The 19320-nt window shown below is 30.3% G+C and overlaps 1 protein-coding gene across 1 annotated transcript; it reads right to left on the bottom strand.

The window, feature by feature from the left end:
* Positions 1-1875: 1875 nt before the first annotated feature.
* On the bottom strand, positions 1876-18929 carry LOC135929415 (uncharacterized). The gene is made up of 14 exons (XM_065465981.1): positions 18813-18929; positions 18717-18772; positions 18602-18633; positions 18356-18472; positions 15491-15722; positions 13881-14700; positions 12939-13702; positions 11410-11469; positions 10169-10446; positions 6522-6712; positions 5216-5293; positions 4511-4651; positions 3359-3464; positions 1876-3089 (listed from the first exon to the last, which is right to left on the bottom strand). Exons 1-14 carry the CDS (start codon positions 18847-18849, stop codon positions 2789-2791), a joined length of 3213 nt encoding a protein of 1070 aa, XP_065322053.1. The 5' UTR covers positions 18850-18929; the 3' UTR covers positions 1876-2788.
* Positions 18930-19320: the final 391 nt, after the last annotated feature.

Raw genomic sequence — 19320 nt, 5'->3', positions numbered from 1 at the left:
GACGTGAACATGTTGACTACATAATTGTAGCCTAGACGTGAAGGTTGCTTCTATCATGGAAATTCAATGCAGTTGCGAGTTAGAATTTAAAACAATAAAAGAGTCATATGACAATAATCTTTGGTTAGTTTAGAGGTTTAGATTAGGAACACGCTTAATGTAAACTATTTTATGGTTAAAAGTTTGCATAAGAATTCAAATTTTAGAGGTTAAAGTTCTATCCGGTTTAAAATAAATTTAAAAACAGATTAAATAATGCATCTTAGATACATACAGATACAATTATCTTATTAAAAATATCAAAAAGATAAGGTATTAGATATAAGATACTTTTGTCTAAAAATCGATGAAGAGGTCAAGATAAACCTGTGTAGAAAATCAATATCATGGCTATCCAATCCTATTAACCAATATTAAGAGTCAAAATTGATAGATGTATAAACAACAGAAATGCATAGAGAAAAACTATATGCTTAATATAGATTGTTTCAGCGAGTTGAAAGATAAACTCCAAACAAATAACATCAATTTCTATGGTTTATTCTTACAGAGAAGCTATATCAATTCAAATTCTTTAAATTTCAAAATCATCTTCTAAAATGCTAATAAACACATGATATTTCTGCGACTATAATAAAATATTCTTACAAGCATCATTCATTTTAAACAAATTTAAATAAAAAAAATATATTACTAATTTTATACCAAGCACACTGTACCCGAAAAGCAATAAAAAATCGAAAGCGAAATATAAATAAATATATTTTATTCCACCCTATAAAATAGGATGGCGATTGTTTTGTTTTAATACAATAGATAAATAATAATGAATATTAATTTAAGATATGAAGATAGGAAAAAAAATACAACAAAATTAATGCAAGAAAACCCTGAAAAATAAATGAATATAGAATTTTTCAATCAAAAATATTTTAAAAACAATCTGTATCTTTTGTCAAGAGCAATATATCTTTGAAAATAAAGTATCAGATGTAAAAATAATCTTCTTGAAAATGTCAAAAAGATAGAGACAATAAAAATCTTAGATTTCGCGGTAACTGTCCAATTCTGAAGAATCACGTTCTTCATCGCATTATTTAAAAATAGAATATAAAAATATTTTCTAACTTCCCTGAACAACTTTAAAAAGATCATTTACGAGGTTTTGCAGTGTGACCTACTATAATAATATAATTTAATATGAAGCAATATTATCCAAAATTTTACAATTGTAAATCTTATCCTTATCATCCTGGCGCATTCTGAGATAATTTAAAACCTACATGTGTAATATTTATGCAACATATTATGGTAAAATATATATAAGTAATTTGTAATAAATGAGTTAATTAGGCAATATTAAGAATAACTTTATAATAAATATACTTTAAAAATGAATTAAATTCACTTTTAAAATGTAAAAGAAACAAAATTTTGGCGGCTCCTAAAAGTCTTATTTTTGAGGCTATCTTTTTGCATAGGCCTGGCAAATACAAGGTATTAAGAATTTCCAAATTTAAATAACTTCATTATAATCTATTTAAAATATTTGTATACGTATATCTTATTTTACAAATTACAAAATGAATAAATTAGTATATAAATCAATATATTAATTTTTACAAAAAAAAACACATTTAAAAATTAAATGTCACTATACATATTTAATTATAATAAAATATTAATCATGAAACTTAAAATCTAAGCATCTAACATTCATTTTTTTTAAAAAAATATAAAAAATAAGATCATTTAATTAAAAAATAATAAATATATATTATATATTTTAAAAAAAATTACGCGAGTCGCTTAAATGCTGCTAAAAAAAAATCCGACATTCTATTGCCAAAAATTATTTTACAAAATATTGCAATTTGGAATAATAAATATTAAATTATATTCTTAAAAAAAAATATGTCATAATAAATAATATAAATCTCTAAAAAAAATACGGACGTTTGACAATTTAAGAAATAATTTTTTATTAAAAAAAAAGCGAAATAAATAAAATATCTCAATAAATTAAAAAAATGATTTTCGAAGTTTCTCAGTTTATATAATAAACCAAACTACCAGTTACAAAACATTAATTTAAACGTTAACCCAAATTCCGAAATTGTAAATTCAATATTTTTAAATAATGGCATGAGTCTTCCTTAATTTTTAAAGATTGCCGAAGACAACTGATAATAAATACATCAGTTTAAAAAGGTACATATTGAGCCTACCTTAATTTTTAAAGATTGCCGAACACAGCTGATAATATACATTTTTTTTAAAAATTGAAAGTTATAGACTACGAAATAAATACCTCATATTCACATAATTTTGAGCGATAAGTATGTACACTAGTGATCTTCACCGGGCCTATTTTTTAAAGCCCGGCCAGATCCGGCCCGATTCCGAACGAATTTTCTTTACTTTCCCCGAAAGGCCGTGATTTGCAAATCCCCCAATGTACACTATCATTAAATTTAAACGGTATTCATTAAGAAGCATTCAAATATAATATAACATTTACATCCATAGGAAAAGTTACGTTTAAAAAAAAATATGTACAATTGTATTCCTCATTTTTAAAATAGAATGAGATTTAACTTAAATAACAAAGAGAGAATGTGGCACAACTATAATTTTTTAAAAAACAAACAGAAACATTAGAAATATTTTAGGAAAAAGCAAACACTGATATAATTTATACTATTTTAACATTATTAGAAGAATTTGACTATTTAAAAAAAAATATTTTGTCCAAAAACACTTAACTTTTAATAAAAAATTTTGTTGTCTAATTTTGTGGGTAAAAAAAAATTTCCTGACAATGTTTTATGAGATTTTCTACGACCCTGCCTTCCAATTTAACGGCCGAATACGAGTCCTTCATAAATTTTTCATTAGAAATTAGGTTGGTAGCCTTGTCGTTAACTCTAACATTGTTTTTACTGACTTCGGCGCTGTTCGAGATTCCTACGGTTTGAACGAGCAAGGAGGGCGTAATGGTAGGATCGCCGTTTTTTAGAATATTCGGCGCGAAAACCATGGCTAGGTTACTGCAACTCATTAAATTTTCGGATTGATGGTCGGACACTCTAAAAATGAGGAAAAGAAGCATGGGGGAAAAAAATTAATTAAAAAATTTCATTTTTCCTTCTTACAAAATCTTTCTTAAGGGGCATTTGTAGGTTAACTCTCAAAACTTAACGGGCTAGTATTTTCTACTTCCTTCCCTTCTTTCTTGGAAAAGAAGATACTATTGGAGCGGGCAAGTTGAAAGTGATGGCCTTAAATATAGGTGACAAAGAAGCAAGGAAAAAAAATGTTGATAATGATAAAAACCCCGATAGTTAGAAAATCAAACCTTTTCAAATGATTTATTAAGTATTTGAGGGTGTTGTAATGAGGCGACGGTAACTTTTGAGTCGCTTTACGTAAGGCCAATACTGCTTCGTCAATGTTCTCGATATCTATTGAAATAATTATTTTTTTCGATAATAAATATTAGGTTTTTATTATTAAAAGTTCTCGGATTTAAATTCCCCCTCCCTCCCATTTTCAATCCCGGTCTAGTTTTTTTGAAGAAAAGACTATTAATTGCCTGGCCAGGCACGATCCAGATTTATAAAATTTGGTCATTTTTTTTGAATAATTCAGGATATATGAATGATTTTGATATATGTATTGGGAAAAATAATCTCAGAACAGATTTTCTGAAAGGGGTCTGAACCCGCCTCGGGTCCATAATAACTCGGTTTCGATGGATTGCGCCCATAAATTGGTATCCGTTTGGTCTGCGGTTTCAGCATGTTCAAATCAAATCATCTTAGAAACCATAATTTTTATAATTTTCAGAAGAACGAAAAATTCTTTCCCCCTTTTAAATAAAATTAGCCGGTAAATCTCTATCAACCTCGGCCAGTTCGGCTCCTAGCTAAAGATCACTCTCTCTAGCCAATCGCTTAACTAGGAAAGGAGAATGCAGCCAAAATCCAAATTCGTATTTTTTAAAAAAATTAAAATATTGCTTTATTTGAATAATTAATTTTGTTACAAATACATTATTAAAACATAACAAAAAAGACCTCGACCCAAAATTTGGGTCGTTTTTTTTCGAAAAGTAATTGTCGTATTTTTATGTATATTAATATTATGTAATGCCAATCAACCGATTTAAATAAGGTTGATAGATAATAATTAAATTTGAATAACAGGTGACGTTTTTATATATATATATATTTTTTAAAACAAATTCGTAAAGAACGCCAAAGTTTTGATGATTATTTTATTAAAATTTTTGATGAATATTCTTAGATTCTTAAAAATTATGAAAATTCGAAATACATTTATATATTTAAAAATTATTGAAGTAATTTATTAATAAATAGATTGTAAATTTTTGTTGGAAATAAAGACCTCTCTTGGCCAAAAGTTTGTGTATTGCAGAGTAAGTATAAAGGGTGGGTAAGTAAGGGTTGTTACAGTAATATTTAAATAAATAACAATTTTTGTAAACTCAATGTATCCAAAAACAGGTTGTAGGTGTCGAAGGTGATTAGAGGAATTGGTAAAAGCCTCAGATACAATTTTAAGACGCTGGCTACCACGTTAATGTCCTTGAATAATTCGTGAGGATAATTTTCGTCACGTATTTCCCCTGTTCGTTTGATCCGTCAATAACAACAAAAAAAAAGAAGAGATAATATTGCAAATTTTATTTCTGATTTAGCATTTTACTCAATACTCGTATGCTTTCCTAATCTATTGATTTCTAACGATTCTTATTTACATTCTAGTGGTATTTTTTTTTAAAAAATGCTGTTATAATGTATCTAACTCCTTCTTTCCTTGCCTTGCTAATTTATAAAAATTTTTAATGATATAATTTTGCCTTTATTATTGACAATAAATTTTTTATATCATCATCTTGATTTATATTAGAGATATTAACAGGTATCAAATAGAAATTTTCTTCATTAAAAGATATTATAAAGTTGGCAGGCTATTTAATCGCTAGCGAATATATTAATATCTTGCTTACTAGTGTTGTTAAAAAAATTAGATTTAGCCTATTTTTAAAAAAAAGAAGGCTAAACTAAGAATTTAGCAAAAAATATTACTTAATCCTAGAGATTTTACCAAAATATGAGAACCATTTTTTTAAACTAAATTATACTAATTCGATCTGTTTTTTAAAAAAATAAGCATTTTATTTTCTTACCGTTGTCAAATTTCTGCCTAAGTGTTTCAACATCTTCTGAATACCCAGGAATCCTATATAATCCTTCGGAATGCATGCCTTTTAGAATAAATTAATTTTTATTATTAAAAAAAATAGCTCTTTAAATATATATTATAAAAATTATAAATATAATTTTTTTTTTTTAATAAAAACAAGTAAATTTTTATAAACTCGAAAATTATAATATAAAAGATTAAATTTCACATAATCGCACAATTTAAAAATAAAAAAATATATATATTAAAAAAGCATAACATATATTAATATGCAAAATAATCATCTTGCGGGATGAGGCTACCCATGAAGCTAATGTTATTAGCCTTATGAATAGCTATGACGAGCCTTTATCTAAAGAAAAAGCCTTCAGGAGGTCAGTAGGTTTACGAATATGAGAGCCAAGTTACTTGGAAAATGGATATAACGAGATTCCCATAGTTTGTTGAGAATGTAGAAATTATATGAATGAATATGTGTTTTTGTAAAATATCTCAATATTTTGCTATTTTTTTTGTTTCTCAAGGATGTTTAGTGCTTGATTGGAAGGAGCCAATGGATCAATGCACGAGTAATCCCAGAACAGGAATTGACTTGGCTTCCAAGGAATTTGAGAAATCCCATATAGATGTTTCTCATTAGATCTGAAAGGATTTGGAGGTTCAAGAATAGATGGAATTTGAGCTGATCTTACAGCTAAAAGGATAATCGAATAAATAAAGTATGCCTAACAATTAGATCATCACAAGAATGACAATGAAGGCTATGTCTTCCATTATCCTCGACGGCAGAAATGCAGCCAGAATAAATATGGAGTTGGGTTACTAAGCAGTTTAAACGAATATCAATGGCGTGAGTGAGCTCATTTTAGTTTAGTTGTAATTGTAAATTGACTGATAGCTTCAAGGAACTCATGACCAGATTCATTAGGCAGCGTGGTAATTGCATTCCTGAAATAAGTTTCAACGCATCTTGGAATTATGGTCCTTCTGCCTATTAGTAATAATTCATAATTTCCAATTGGAAGGGTCAGGTTTTATAAAATGGGAATTTACAATATTTTCATTATTCATCTGGAAATAAAGGCAGTTACAAGATAGGAAGGAGAGCTTGAGTCCAAGATATTTCATTGGAATTTGGAACCCGAAAATACTTTAATTAAATTTTTAAAGGGACAAAAATTTTAACAAAAATGGTGTAATAATATCTTTTTTTAAAAAAATCACCTTTTTGTAGAATTTGGTTAATAATAATCACGTGAGTTTAAAGGTAGTATATAAGAGGAATTTACCATTTTTTTCGATTAGGTTACAACATATGCTTAGAATCAATGGAGGTTTGACGTCGCCTTCATAGCTCCTTGTATTTGCGTCATCCGTGATAATTGAATCATTGCAACTTTTTCCGTTTATAGCTATGTTTTTGCCATTTTTAGATGACTGTTCCCGATTATCATCTCGTATTTTGCCCTTGTTTTGTTTCCTATTTTTTTTTTAAATTTATATTTATTTATTTTAACATGTCATAAAATTTATTATTACAAATGTCATATCCACCGTTAGAAGGTGTCAGGTATCATTCCTTATATTACACTTTAAAGCGAAGGAATTAAAAATTTATAATCAGAGTTTGAAAATAAAATCTTCAACAAATTTAAAATATTTTATACGTGAAAATTACAAAAACATAATAGATTTTGGCATTTTTAGGTAAAATTTTTTTGAAAAATTCCCTGTTTTTCTAAGATTTTTACAAGCTCTGTGTATAATACAAATTTTTTTTTAAATATTCACCAAATCAAGGGAATGAAAGGGAGGGGGGTCAAACTTTTTAAAAAAATTAGAAATTGTCTATAAGGGACAAAATTTTTTTGTCTATCCTATCTGAGTGAACCTTTAATATTGAGATTGTCAATTTTGCAAATCAGATTGGCCTTCATCTCTGTTGGTGAGTGTTTTCTATTATTTAAGACATGCTGTGACATATTGTATTCATGAAGATGAGGAGTCTTAATCGAAGCAGCATCCTTGATTTGCTAGGTAAGGGATTTATGTGAATTTTTGTCAGGCACTCTGAAGGTATTATAACCATAGAATAGGAATTTTAGCCATTCATGCTCATTGCTAAAGCGATTAAGACTCCTCATCTTCATGAATACAAAATGTCAACACCAATAGAGATGAAGGCCAATCTGATTTGCTAGAAAATTGACAATCTCAATATTAAAGGTGAACTTAGATTGGTGTCCACACATGACTCTCTGACTGAGCCTTCCATGTCCACTTATATAAAATTATGTCAAAAACACTCGACAGCTAACATTATCCCAATTTTCCCTCAACCTCACTCAACTTGTGCTTCTCTTTTTACTTCAGAAGAAGGGAGGAAAGCTATTATGGTCTTGATGGCATACGCCCCATTTTTCAGGACATCACTTCCCCCTCTACATGCTCACAAACATCCATTCTTTCTAAATTAACAAACTTCTGCAACAAAATTTTAAACGATGAAGTTCCAAATTTTGTTTCTCCTATCCTTTTTGGTGCTAGGCTAATCGCACTTCAAAAGCCCAATAATGATATCAGACCAATAGCCATCGGTTCTACCTTTCGTCGTTTAGTCGCCAAGATGATATCATCTCGAATTATGCTTCACGTCTCTTAAGCCCCTTCCAACTTGATGTTGGGATCCCCGGTGGCTGTGAAGAGGTGGTACATATGACTAGATTATATCTTGAAAATCTACCCTCGAATGAATCCTTAATTAAAATAGACTTCTCTAATTACAATACAACTCCTTCCTAGTTCCTTTTTTCCCAGTTATACAAAGTTCTCTTATTCTTGTTATCAGCAGCCTTCCACCCTTCAATTTGATACCTTTAAAATTCCTTCCATAGGGCATTTAACAGGGACACCTTCTAGGTTACCTATTTTTCTGTTTAGGTATTAATGACATCATTAAATCCATTAATACAATCTGCTCATTATCCTTACATGCTTAGTATATTGATGATGCTATCCTTGGAGGTTCCAATGATGAGGTCAATAAAAACGTGAATATTATCAAGGAGGCTGGATCTGCTATTGGACTCTCCATCAATCCTGAGATATCTGAATTTATTCCTATCAATTCTATCGAACCTAATTCAAATAAATTCAAACTAAATACCCTTGATGGACTTAATCATTTAGGTGCACCTGTTGGTGGTAACTCTGCCATATCTTCCTTCCTTCAGTCCACACTTGAAACACTTTTTGAGTTGGCTGATTTATTTTTCCTACTTTCCTCCCATAAAGCCTTTTTCCTCGTGAAATTTTTTTTTCCCCGTATTCTTTATGCATTTCGTTCAACCGCCATTTTTAAATTCTCCATTCCTCTTGAAGTTTATGAAAATGGGATTAAAACCCTTATAGAAAAAATTCTAAACCTTAAATTCGATGAAATTGCATGGACACAAGCCTCTTTACCCACCAAGATGGGAGGTCTTGGTTTCAGATCTCCGTCCGATCTCGCCTTAACAGCCTTTATATCCAGTTGTTTTTAACAAAAAATAATAGTAAATTCTCTTTCATTAAAACCCAATGCTTCTTATAATGATGCATTCATCGAATGGAAGCCACGAATTATGCTGATCACCCTCTTCCTGAATCGAATAATCAGAAGGACTGGGATAGGCCTATTATTGCATTCTGCGTTGAATCACTCCTTTCCAGAATGCAATTATCTGACAGTCCTTTATTCTCCTCACTGCTTAATGGTTCAGGCCATGCCTTGAAGCTATTTCTTCTGTTAATTTGCAATTATAACGGAACCAAATCGAGCTCACTCACGCGATCGGCATTCGGTTTAATTGTCTAACTATCCAACCCCACACATGTTCGGTTGCAGTTCTGCCGTTTTGGATAATAGTAGACATAGTCTTCACTGTCGTTCGTGTAAAGGTCGTATCGTTAGACAAATCAATGCAATTCAATCATTCTAAGAGCTTTAAGATCTGCTAATATCCCCTCTATTCTTGAACCTTCCGGTCTTTTCAGGTTTGATGGGAAACGGCCTATCGGCATTCGGTTTAATTGTCTAACTATCCAACCCCACACATGTTCGGTTGCAGTTCTGCCGTTTTGGATAATAATAGACATAGTCTTCACTGTCGTAGGTCGTATCGTTAGACATAATCAATGCAATTCAATCATTCTAAGAGCTTTAAGATCTGCTAATATCCCCTCTATTCTTGAACCTTCCGGTCTTTTCAGGTTTGATGGAAAACGGCCTAACGGAATTTCTCAAATTCCTTGGAACGCGGTCAATTCTTAGTCTGGGATTACTCGTGTATTGATCCACTAGCACCATTCAACCAAACATTTAATATTCTTGAGAAAAAGGAGTCACTTAAAATAGCGAAATATTCTGAAATTTCTCAAGAATACATTTTCATTCCCATTTCCATAACCCTACAACTTTTTGGAAATGTGCCTTATCTTTTTTCAAGGAACTTGGCTCTCACATTCGCCAACAAACGGGTGAACCTTGCGAAGACTTCTTCTTAAGACAAAGACTCGCCATAGCGATACACAAGGCAAATTATATTAGCTTCATTCCACAAGATGATTTGTTTTAACCTCAATACTTTTTGTGACCGCCCCCCCCCTCTCTTTTTGTTTTTTTCTCCTTATTACTAATATATGTATTTGTTTATTATTATATATTATATTAAAATAAATAATAAATTAAATTTTTAAATATTTTACTTATCTAAATATTATTTTACAAACAAAAAAATATATAAAATAAATATTTTTTAAAAAATATATATAAGGTTGCATTCTTTTTAAATAAATTGGGGGGAGGGGATTAAACGGGGAAGCAAACGCCTCTGCTCCTCCCCCTCCCTCATAGTTATGTCAGATGTTTTATGAATAAATATTTTAAAAAAAATACTTTTTAGCATTTTTGGCGGTCCCCGACGTGCCTCCTTTAATAGAGGCATCGAAACTGTGATTCAAATGGGCTGAAAGGTCCACGCCGAAAACTCTATTTTTGACCCACAAGCACGTCTTAAGGTCGCAAGTATGAGTAGAAGAAGAATCGTCGCATTGCTTAGCGCATTTGGAGTGAGCAGCTAAGCCGCAGTCCCTGCACTTGAGGCCTTGGTTTATGAGGCCCCACATAAAATCACCGCAAACGTCGCACCACTTCAAGGATTTAAAGGTACGCACCTTTTTTTTGGTAAAAGGAAAAATATAACAATAATTTGAATTTATTTTATAAAAACAGTTTATTGAGAGAAAAATTTAAGGCCAAAATCTAAATACGTTTTATTTTTGTCTCTACGAATGGAGGACTCGAAGTTCTTATTTTATAATAATCGCGCACAAAGAACTCAGCTTTATCAATATATTAATCATTGAGTTTATTAGTTAAATCTTGATATTTACTGGCGAAATTGATATCTGGGTAGCATTCCTACTTATTGTCTGATGACTTAATATTTATAAATTTATCAATCAATTTTGGCCAGGGTTAGCAAGTCAGTCAATTGACCAGTCAAATGATTAGATTTTGTTGAACAGGAGAAAATGGTCAAATATTCTATAAGATCTGAATATAAAAATATGTTGGTAACAGATCCCCTACACGTAGGCCGGGTTTGGGTCAGTTAAAAAATCGATCCGGGCCGGGATTTTACCATCCGATCCGGGATCTAACCCAACAAAATGTGACTGGACTCTTCTTTTATAAAAATTTCTTATGTTTTATTTTTTATCTATTAAATTATTCAAATTATCGATCGAATAGAATGAGGTATGTAATAATATTTTGTAAAAAAAAAGAGGAAAAAACTTTCAAGTAATTTTTATGTCTAAAAAATTTATTGGTAAAAATTTTTTTATTTGACGAACGGTAAGTTGGGACATGTGTAACAAATGATATTAACATACAGACAGACTGATCATTCGTCGGTCTAGGCATTATTAATATATCATTGGTTATATTTGTATCTTAATGTCATTAGCAGATAAGAAAAAAAATAAAATACAGAGAATTAGAATCGAATCTTTCTGTTCTATATTATTCCTTACATTCCTAAAGGATAGATCTCAAGAGGGAGAAAAAAATGACATACATTCGGCGTATTAAAAATGAAGTGGGTAAAAAAAATTATAATAAAATAAATAAACTTTAAAATGATGCATCTTGGGTTGACTAGATGTGCCGAACAAAGCGTTACTCTCGGTGTCCTAATAATAATAGTTTATAAATATTTAACAGTTTATAAAAATAAAATATAATCACGATTATTTAATTAAATTTTCATATTTTGTTTTTGTTATAAAGCCAATTTATTCCACATAAGCACTCTTACTGAAAGAAATATTCGGTAGCTTATATTTGTCGCATTGGGATCAATGATATATATAATATATATATAGTACTAGATTGATGATTACGTAATTAAAAGTGTCCATGTATAGGAGTCAGTGTAACCCCATTTTGTGGTTTGCACTTCGACTTTGTCTTTATTTATAATTATTTTAATGCACATTAATGTCATTTCATTGATGTGCAAACCACAAAATGGCGTTACAGCTGACTCTTATATATGGGCAGCAGTAAATGAATGAATCGCCAATCTAGTAATGTATGTATATACATCATTGATTGGGATATATAATTTATGGAAATTCGGAATCTCTCGATTTTACATCATTTACTGAGCGCGGTTTTTAATTTAAAAAAAAAATCTGATTTGACCGAAAATGTATTTCATAACATGAATTTCTACACATACTGGGATATAGTGACATTCAATGCGGTCTTATCAGTCTTAGGCCGGGACCTGACCAATCTTTTCCCGAGGACTTCAAAATTTGCCTTTACTACTCAATTCATATAAATTTTTTCTTAAAATAGTTATTTTAGTGGTTTGTGAGTGTTTCTTAAAAGTTTGCCAAAAAAAATTTTAACTTTTAAATTAAAAATTTGAATTATTTATTATATTTATACATATTTAATTTTTGATATTTTTAAACATTAAAACACTTTTATATTTAATAAAATGATAAATTAAAACAAGAATTAAAATTAGGTAAAAATGGAAATATTTGGACCACGGTCTGAGCCGGTCTTTTTTTGAGGACCGTAGTCCGGTCCGTGCGTATCGACCGGAATACATTTCCAAATAAATCGGATTTTAAAAATTCAAAAACCGCGTCATTCATTAAACAATGATTTAAAATCGAGATTCCAAATCTCAATACAGCTTATTTAATCAATTTTAAAAAAATCTTAACCGAAATATAGTGATTTATAAAAAAAAAAGGAGATAAAATATTTTGACGATAAATTTCGGTAGTAATCTTCGTTTTCTTTTTAAAAAAAATTAAATATTTTATCCGCGCAAAAATTTTTTTTGACATTGAGTTATCTTTAAAATTCACAGAGAACCGTTCCAGAACCGGTTCTAACAAATTGCAAATAATTTGTAATATATTATATTGTTTAACCGGAAGGAGAACCGTGTCAAATTTAAAAACCGGAAAAATATTCATAACCGGAAGTACAACCCTTTTTAGTCCAGGTTACAAACTCGTATTTATGCCTGCATAAAATGAGGAAAAACTCCAAATAATAGAAAATAAAATCATATATCTATAATGGGTAAATAAATGAATATTTTTAATTTTCTTATAAAAAAAAAATAATATACTTCTTCGGAGATGGAAGAATGCAACGTGTTAGATGAAGAAGACACCGGGCTCTCGGGTTTAAGCGTTATAATTGTATAACTCGAATCGCCGTTATCAACGGTTCCCTGGTTTGCAACGTTCTTGAGGTTGACCTTGGTGTAAAAATCTTTGAATGTAACGTCGCCGTGAGATTTACTGGGCGCGAGGGGAGAAGATGCCATCGAATGCCTCAATGAACTAGGTCTGAGGCAAGGGGAATACTCCACTTGGTTCTGGAGATTTGCGGGATTCTGTAAATCATCTCGAGGAATGAGGGCGTTGGTTTTCACCTCATTTTTGACGGCCACGTAATCTGATTTATCGCTGAAAGCGTACTTACTCTTGGCGGTCTCTTGTTTGGGCGAATAGTAGTGGCCGGATGCGATTCTATTTTTGGTGTTTGAATCGAGATTCTTATTTTTATCATCGAGCAAGGACTCCTTAAATTGGCACGTGTTATCACCGCTCGAATGATAATGGTCGCTGTAAATGCTCGATTTATCGCAGTGTTCATTGTAGGTGATGACATTTATTTTGGAACCATTATTTACGAAATTTTTAAAATGACCAAAATTTTCGTACTCGTAATCCTTGTGGATAGGTAATGGGTAAACAGCATTCCTATTATAACGCGTATTAAATATGTCGACTATGGCGGATGTGCGAACCCTCCTCGGATTAGATTGTTTGGTCGACAACTTGAGGGGCGTGGAATAGTGTTGAGTGGAAGAAGGCTCAACTCCAGCTAGTAAAAAAAAATTTTTTTTGATAGTCAAATTCTGTGTTAAATTTTAAGCTGTTTTATGATAATAATTTTTGATTTGCCAATTCTAATTTAAGTTCCATACAATATGTATCATGAAACAATCATAATTTATCATTCTTTTCTTATAAAGTATTAACAATAAAAAAATTAATTATACCTATACCAAAAGAAGAAGGCTTGACCAATCTAAGGGACGAGGTCCCTACAGGTGTAGAATTTCGGAATATAGAATTTCCCGATATTCTAGTATCTGAAATTCTAGTAGGTAATGAGTCCTTATGCCTGATAGACGGGCCTTTTCGTAAAACAACTTTCTCGTCGCTCACGTCTTGCAAATTCTCGTATATGGGAAGGGAAATAAGTTCATTTTTGTATTTGCGAGCTTTACTGTGGCGTGATTCGTCGTGGTTATGAATATCGTTGCAGGGAAGGGTATTGTTACAATTTTTGACATCCAATTTAAGCGGGCTCTTTTGGGTCCAATTATTGGTGATAGGAATGGTGACCCTTTTATCATAAAGATGATAGGTATGTACAATATTATTATTAACGACGGCAAAATTATCGCGGATCTGGTTAGCTTTGTGAGTTCCATCTTTATCATATAACCGGTTAACAATCCCATTTTTACCGTGAATCTCACCTTTGGTGCATACGTTGTGATTGATGTTCTCGTAAAGTCGGCCATCTTTCTCTCCTCCATCTTTTAAGTCTCTATCACATGATTTCAATGGTAATGATATTCCGTGGTGGATGGACCGAATTTCATAACCTGGCTTATCGAAAGACTCGGCCTTTATATTGCATAGATCGTTGGCGTATAGATGCGTATCGCTAGCGTGAATTGATGAAATACCTTGCAAATGTTTGGTCACAATCTTGCTAGATTGATGATTAGGATTCATCATGTATTTATTTTCATTGTATGACTCCCCTTTCATGCGAGACTCGTTGTTAAAACCATTTTTTGTGATCACCTTGGTGATAAAGTAAACATAAACATGGAAAATTAATTTTTGAGATATATATAAATAGTTTAAATTCTTGTCATGCTTCATATTTAAAACCTATTAATTGAGTACATAAATTAATATTTAAAAAAAAGGGTTTGAATTGAGGTATATTAAATTAATAATAAGGTGATTTTGATAATTATAATACAAAGTCATGTTTTCTTCTTATCCTATTTAAAGGCCTGCATAAAAGTTTTGCTATCAAACCCAGTCCAGGCCAAAGCAAAAATTAACTTTCAGGCCCATTAAAAAATTAAAATTTAGGCATGGTGAGCTAAAATTATGGCCTAAAAAGAATGATATAATAAAATATTCAAGGTCCCGACAAATTTATCATAATAATGCCAAAACAACGCCAGTCACTTATATAGTTATAAACTTGGTTTAGAAATTCATATAAGAATAAAAATTTATGATATTAATTATTACTTACATATTAAAATGCAAATAAAAATGAGAAGATATAAAATGTTAATAATATTAATGATATTTGGCGGAAAATATAGAAAATATGAATACTCCAGTCCAGGCATGTAAAAGTTTAATTTATAAAAAAAAAATATTTCAATATTGTTAATACATTCGATTAGATTTATTTTAAATATGTATAAATATGAATTCAAAGAATTTTAAATAAATAAAGCTTAAACCCATTATAAAATTTTTTCAATCATAATTGGACCCCTAAATCTGTGAAAAAATTGAAATATAAGCCCGACCCATGCAAGCCTCTATCATGTTAATTTTAGACAACCTCCGATACATCCATCTTGCCGCCCATCATCGTAACATCGCCATCGCGTGACATCACTTGATTGACCAATAGTGAGGAGACGTTGAGGTAGGATCTGGCTCGCGATTCCACGTGCATGGTTACTAGACCGTCCGCCACGAGCGTACGCAAAGAACGAACCCGTTTGTCCGGGCGAACAAAATGGCGCGCACCGTCGAAATATAACTTGTAGTGTCTATCGACAGAATCGTACCTGCGGCGTATATTTTTTTATCGTTTTAAATATGGCGAAAAAGAGTGAAAGAAATATTAAGGTGCGCAATCATGTAGAATATCGAGGAGGTCGTGATTAATGTCCAGCTCCTAATATGTCAATAAAATAGTTGGAATGATTTCTACAGGTCTGAAAAACTCAACTTGAAACTCCGGGGTAAGTTCTGGTTAATGTAATAAATTTTATGTCAGGGTTGGGTCAAATACTTGTCTTAGAGATCTCATGACGACTAATAAAATGTGCTAAGATATAGTTCAAAAATTCTTCGAGATTATCGGCATAGGCCAAGTATAGATAATTAATTTTGATTAATTTCGCGTCTCATTCTCTAAAAAAACGAATAAAATATTATTCCTTTTTTATGAAGTGAAAATTGGCTTTTCTTTAAAATTTCGTTAGACTATTCTTGATAAGTCTAACAGTGTTTCAAAAAAAAAATGTAAATTTTGTAGAAAAAAAATTGGACGTTGATGATAATCACGAGTGATATCAGGCCGATACGTCACTCCTAGTGATTGTCAATTCGCTGGTCAAACCAAACGAACCCATCTCGAATTTGAATATTCGAAGTCAAGTTAGATTTTCACAATTCAATTCTCCAAATTAATTGGGCCATTTGACCTAGCAATAAACAATACTACATATCGGTATCTGTAGAGTAAAACGAAATGTTATCAGTGCACCGTACACCTCCGTATGATAAATATTTGCAATGTAATTGATTGTTTTTCTTATAAAATTTCTCGTAATATGAGTAGGACAATCTTAATGTAAAAAAAATATATAATAAACTTTCTGCACTAAATGATTAATATTTTTTGCCATCAGGTCATTCTACCATGGGGATAGGGGGGTATGAGGCATCGTCTTTGCAATTGGAGGGGAGTGGGTTGATTTGCTACCCATTTTCTTGCTTAATTTAATTTAGAGCTTCTTTTTTTTTTAAACTAATAATAATTTTTGATTTGGAATACTTTTTTTGGTAAAGGGGTTGGATAGGTAGGGTCGTCATTAGCTTAGGTTAGAGATCCGCAAAACCAGACCTCCCGAAAACCTGGGCAGGGCAATTCGTACATAAAAAATCATGCAGGGTCTCTGAAATCTAATTTTTTGTAAAACTTTAATATGCCAACCTGAACATTAAAATTAAAAAATTTGATTAATACTATTTGAAAATAAATTACAATATGCTTACATCTTTCAAATGAGCTGTATAACTAAAATACGAAATCTATACCTAAAACGGTTTTTTTAGAAAGAAATATATACCTAAAAAGTGAGATATAAGAGCCTTAATTGGCATTGGGAAAGAATTTAAAGGTATTAAAAATTTTTTGCAAAATTTAATGAACCAGCAGGCCTGGTATTTTATAAAATTTTGAAGGGCCAGGAGCAAATTTTTAAACAAATTATAAAGGACTAAACTGGACCACTTGTGCAAAAATTCTTAACTGGCCAAAATGGGACAGGCTTTGCAGATCACTAAGGTGCCATGTATAAGTTCCTGATTTGACTATAGAATTTAGATCAAGAGAGCTTGGCCTATTAATTTTTTGATGTGACTATTGCATACATGAGATGAAGGATAGGGAAAGGTCCAAATATTAATGAGGGGGTATTTATTCTCTGATTAATCTCTAATCTCATTCAACTCTTATGAATCTGGATTAATAACTTATCAACGAAAATTTTGTTTTATTGAATTTATTATTATACACCAGAAAATATACTCAATGTTTCTCAAAAATAAAATAGAATAAAATAATCTTTTTAACAAAAATATGTATGTATATATATTAATTATTTTTCTCTATAAACAAACACAATCAAAAATAAAATAATATATCTTTCAAAAGCCATGATAAATATATATATATAAATTTTAACAGTGATCCATAAAAATTTTAGCCTGGTTTAAAAAAAAATCATTTTACATAGATCACCTAGTCAGGCCCAATTTCTTTTAGTTCAATTTATAATTATTTATGAAAGAAAAATCATAAATTAATATCATGAGAGGTAAAAAAATATTAAAAAATTATGTGGCTTAATCTCAAAAAATCTTGCCCAAGTTTTTCAGCCAAAAAAAATGAGCCAAGCATTTGAGACTTGTGGCTGGCCTATTTAAATGTTTAATATTCAATATATATTGAAAGCCATTATTTGAGTATAGTGAGATGAGTGAGGAATTGGATAGAGTGGGAAATATTAATAGTGAGGTGAGTAATTTAAAATAAGAGCTTATAAATAATTGAATAATAACTGGGATTTATGGATGGTTAAGTAAAATGGATGAAATATAGGATTAAAAAATATGTTTTTATTATGAAAAATTTATTTAATTAAAAATATCTTGATATAAATTGAGTAGTGTTGTTAAATGGCTTGTTTTGAATTTTTAAAAACGGCTAACTCAATATTTCATCCAGATTAATATTACGCAAGCCTGAAGATTTTGTTTGTAGAAGGAACAAAGGTTTGGACATCTATTAGAGAAATCTTGAGAGGCAATATTTTTCTGCCTATAATATTGAGTTAGCCGTTTATAAAAACCAGCTCGAAACGAGCCGTTTAACAACACTAAAATTGAGCATTTGATAAATATAATTTACCGCAAACATAGAGTGTAAGTACCAGGAAATCTTTCACTTTCTCTTACCAAATAACTGCCTTCTCCGTTAAGACAGAGCAATTTATTTGCATCATTTCTTGACAACTTTCCATGAAATCTATATCAATATGTATAAATATTTTATACTATTGTCAATAATTTAATATAAAATTTCAACGTGATAATAATAATGTTTAAATTGAATATTTGCATAATAATAATAAAAATATGTATAAATTATTCCTACTCTAGTTCATAGTAGTTGGGTTTGTCAATAGCCTAAATAATATATTTTTTTAAAAAATCAATTAATATATTACATATTAAAGTAATAATTAAAATTAATAGTTCAAGTATCTTACCAATGTTTGGCATGATATAATTTTAGGTTTAGGGGCTTGTAATTGTAATGTGTATACTATAATACAATTAGAAATATAATGTATCTTAATAATTACGATATGTTTTCCATAAGTTTTGTATTTCAGAAGTCATCCTCCTTCTTATAATTCCCCTTCATTGTGCAGGCAAACTTTTATAAATTATTGAACTTAATCATGTGTAAAAAACCAATTTACAATCCTCTAGAAAACTCCAAATATATATTCCTATATCGTATTTCATAAATTTTTTCAATTCACTTTATTATTTATAAATTTTTATAACTATTATTTCAAAAATAAGAGATAACAATCATCGAAAATGAACATTTTATAAATAATACTATAATCCTTATTATTTTTTGTAAAAATATTAAAAATCAAAAAAATATATGATAATTGATTCCAGATAATTATGAATGCTGATATAATTCAATGTTTAGACTTAAGGCACATTAGCCTATTTTATGTAAAGCTTTTTATTTAGTTTCCCCTTATGTTTCCCTACCATACATTCTCTTTCTAGATAGTTTTTGTTTTTTTTTATAGGTGCTTAATATCAAAATTCATGAGAATGGGAATGTTT

Source organism: Gordionus sp. m RMFG-2023, chromosome 5, assembly GCF_954871325.1.
Source record: "Gordionus sp. m RMFG-2023 chromosome 5, tfGorSpeb1-WG-v2, whole genome shotgun sequence".
Lineage (NCBI taxonomy): Eukaryota > Metazoa > Nematomorpha > Gordioida > Chordodea > Parachordodidae > Gordionus > Gordionus sp. m RMFG-2023.
Note: the sequence above shows the minus strand (reverse complement) of the source record. Positions and strands in the feature narration are given on the sequence as shown.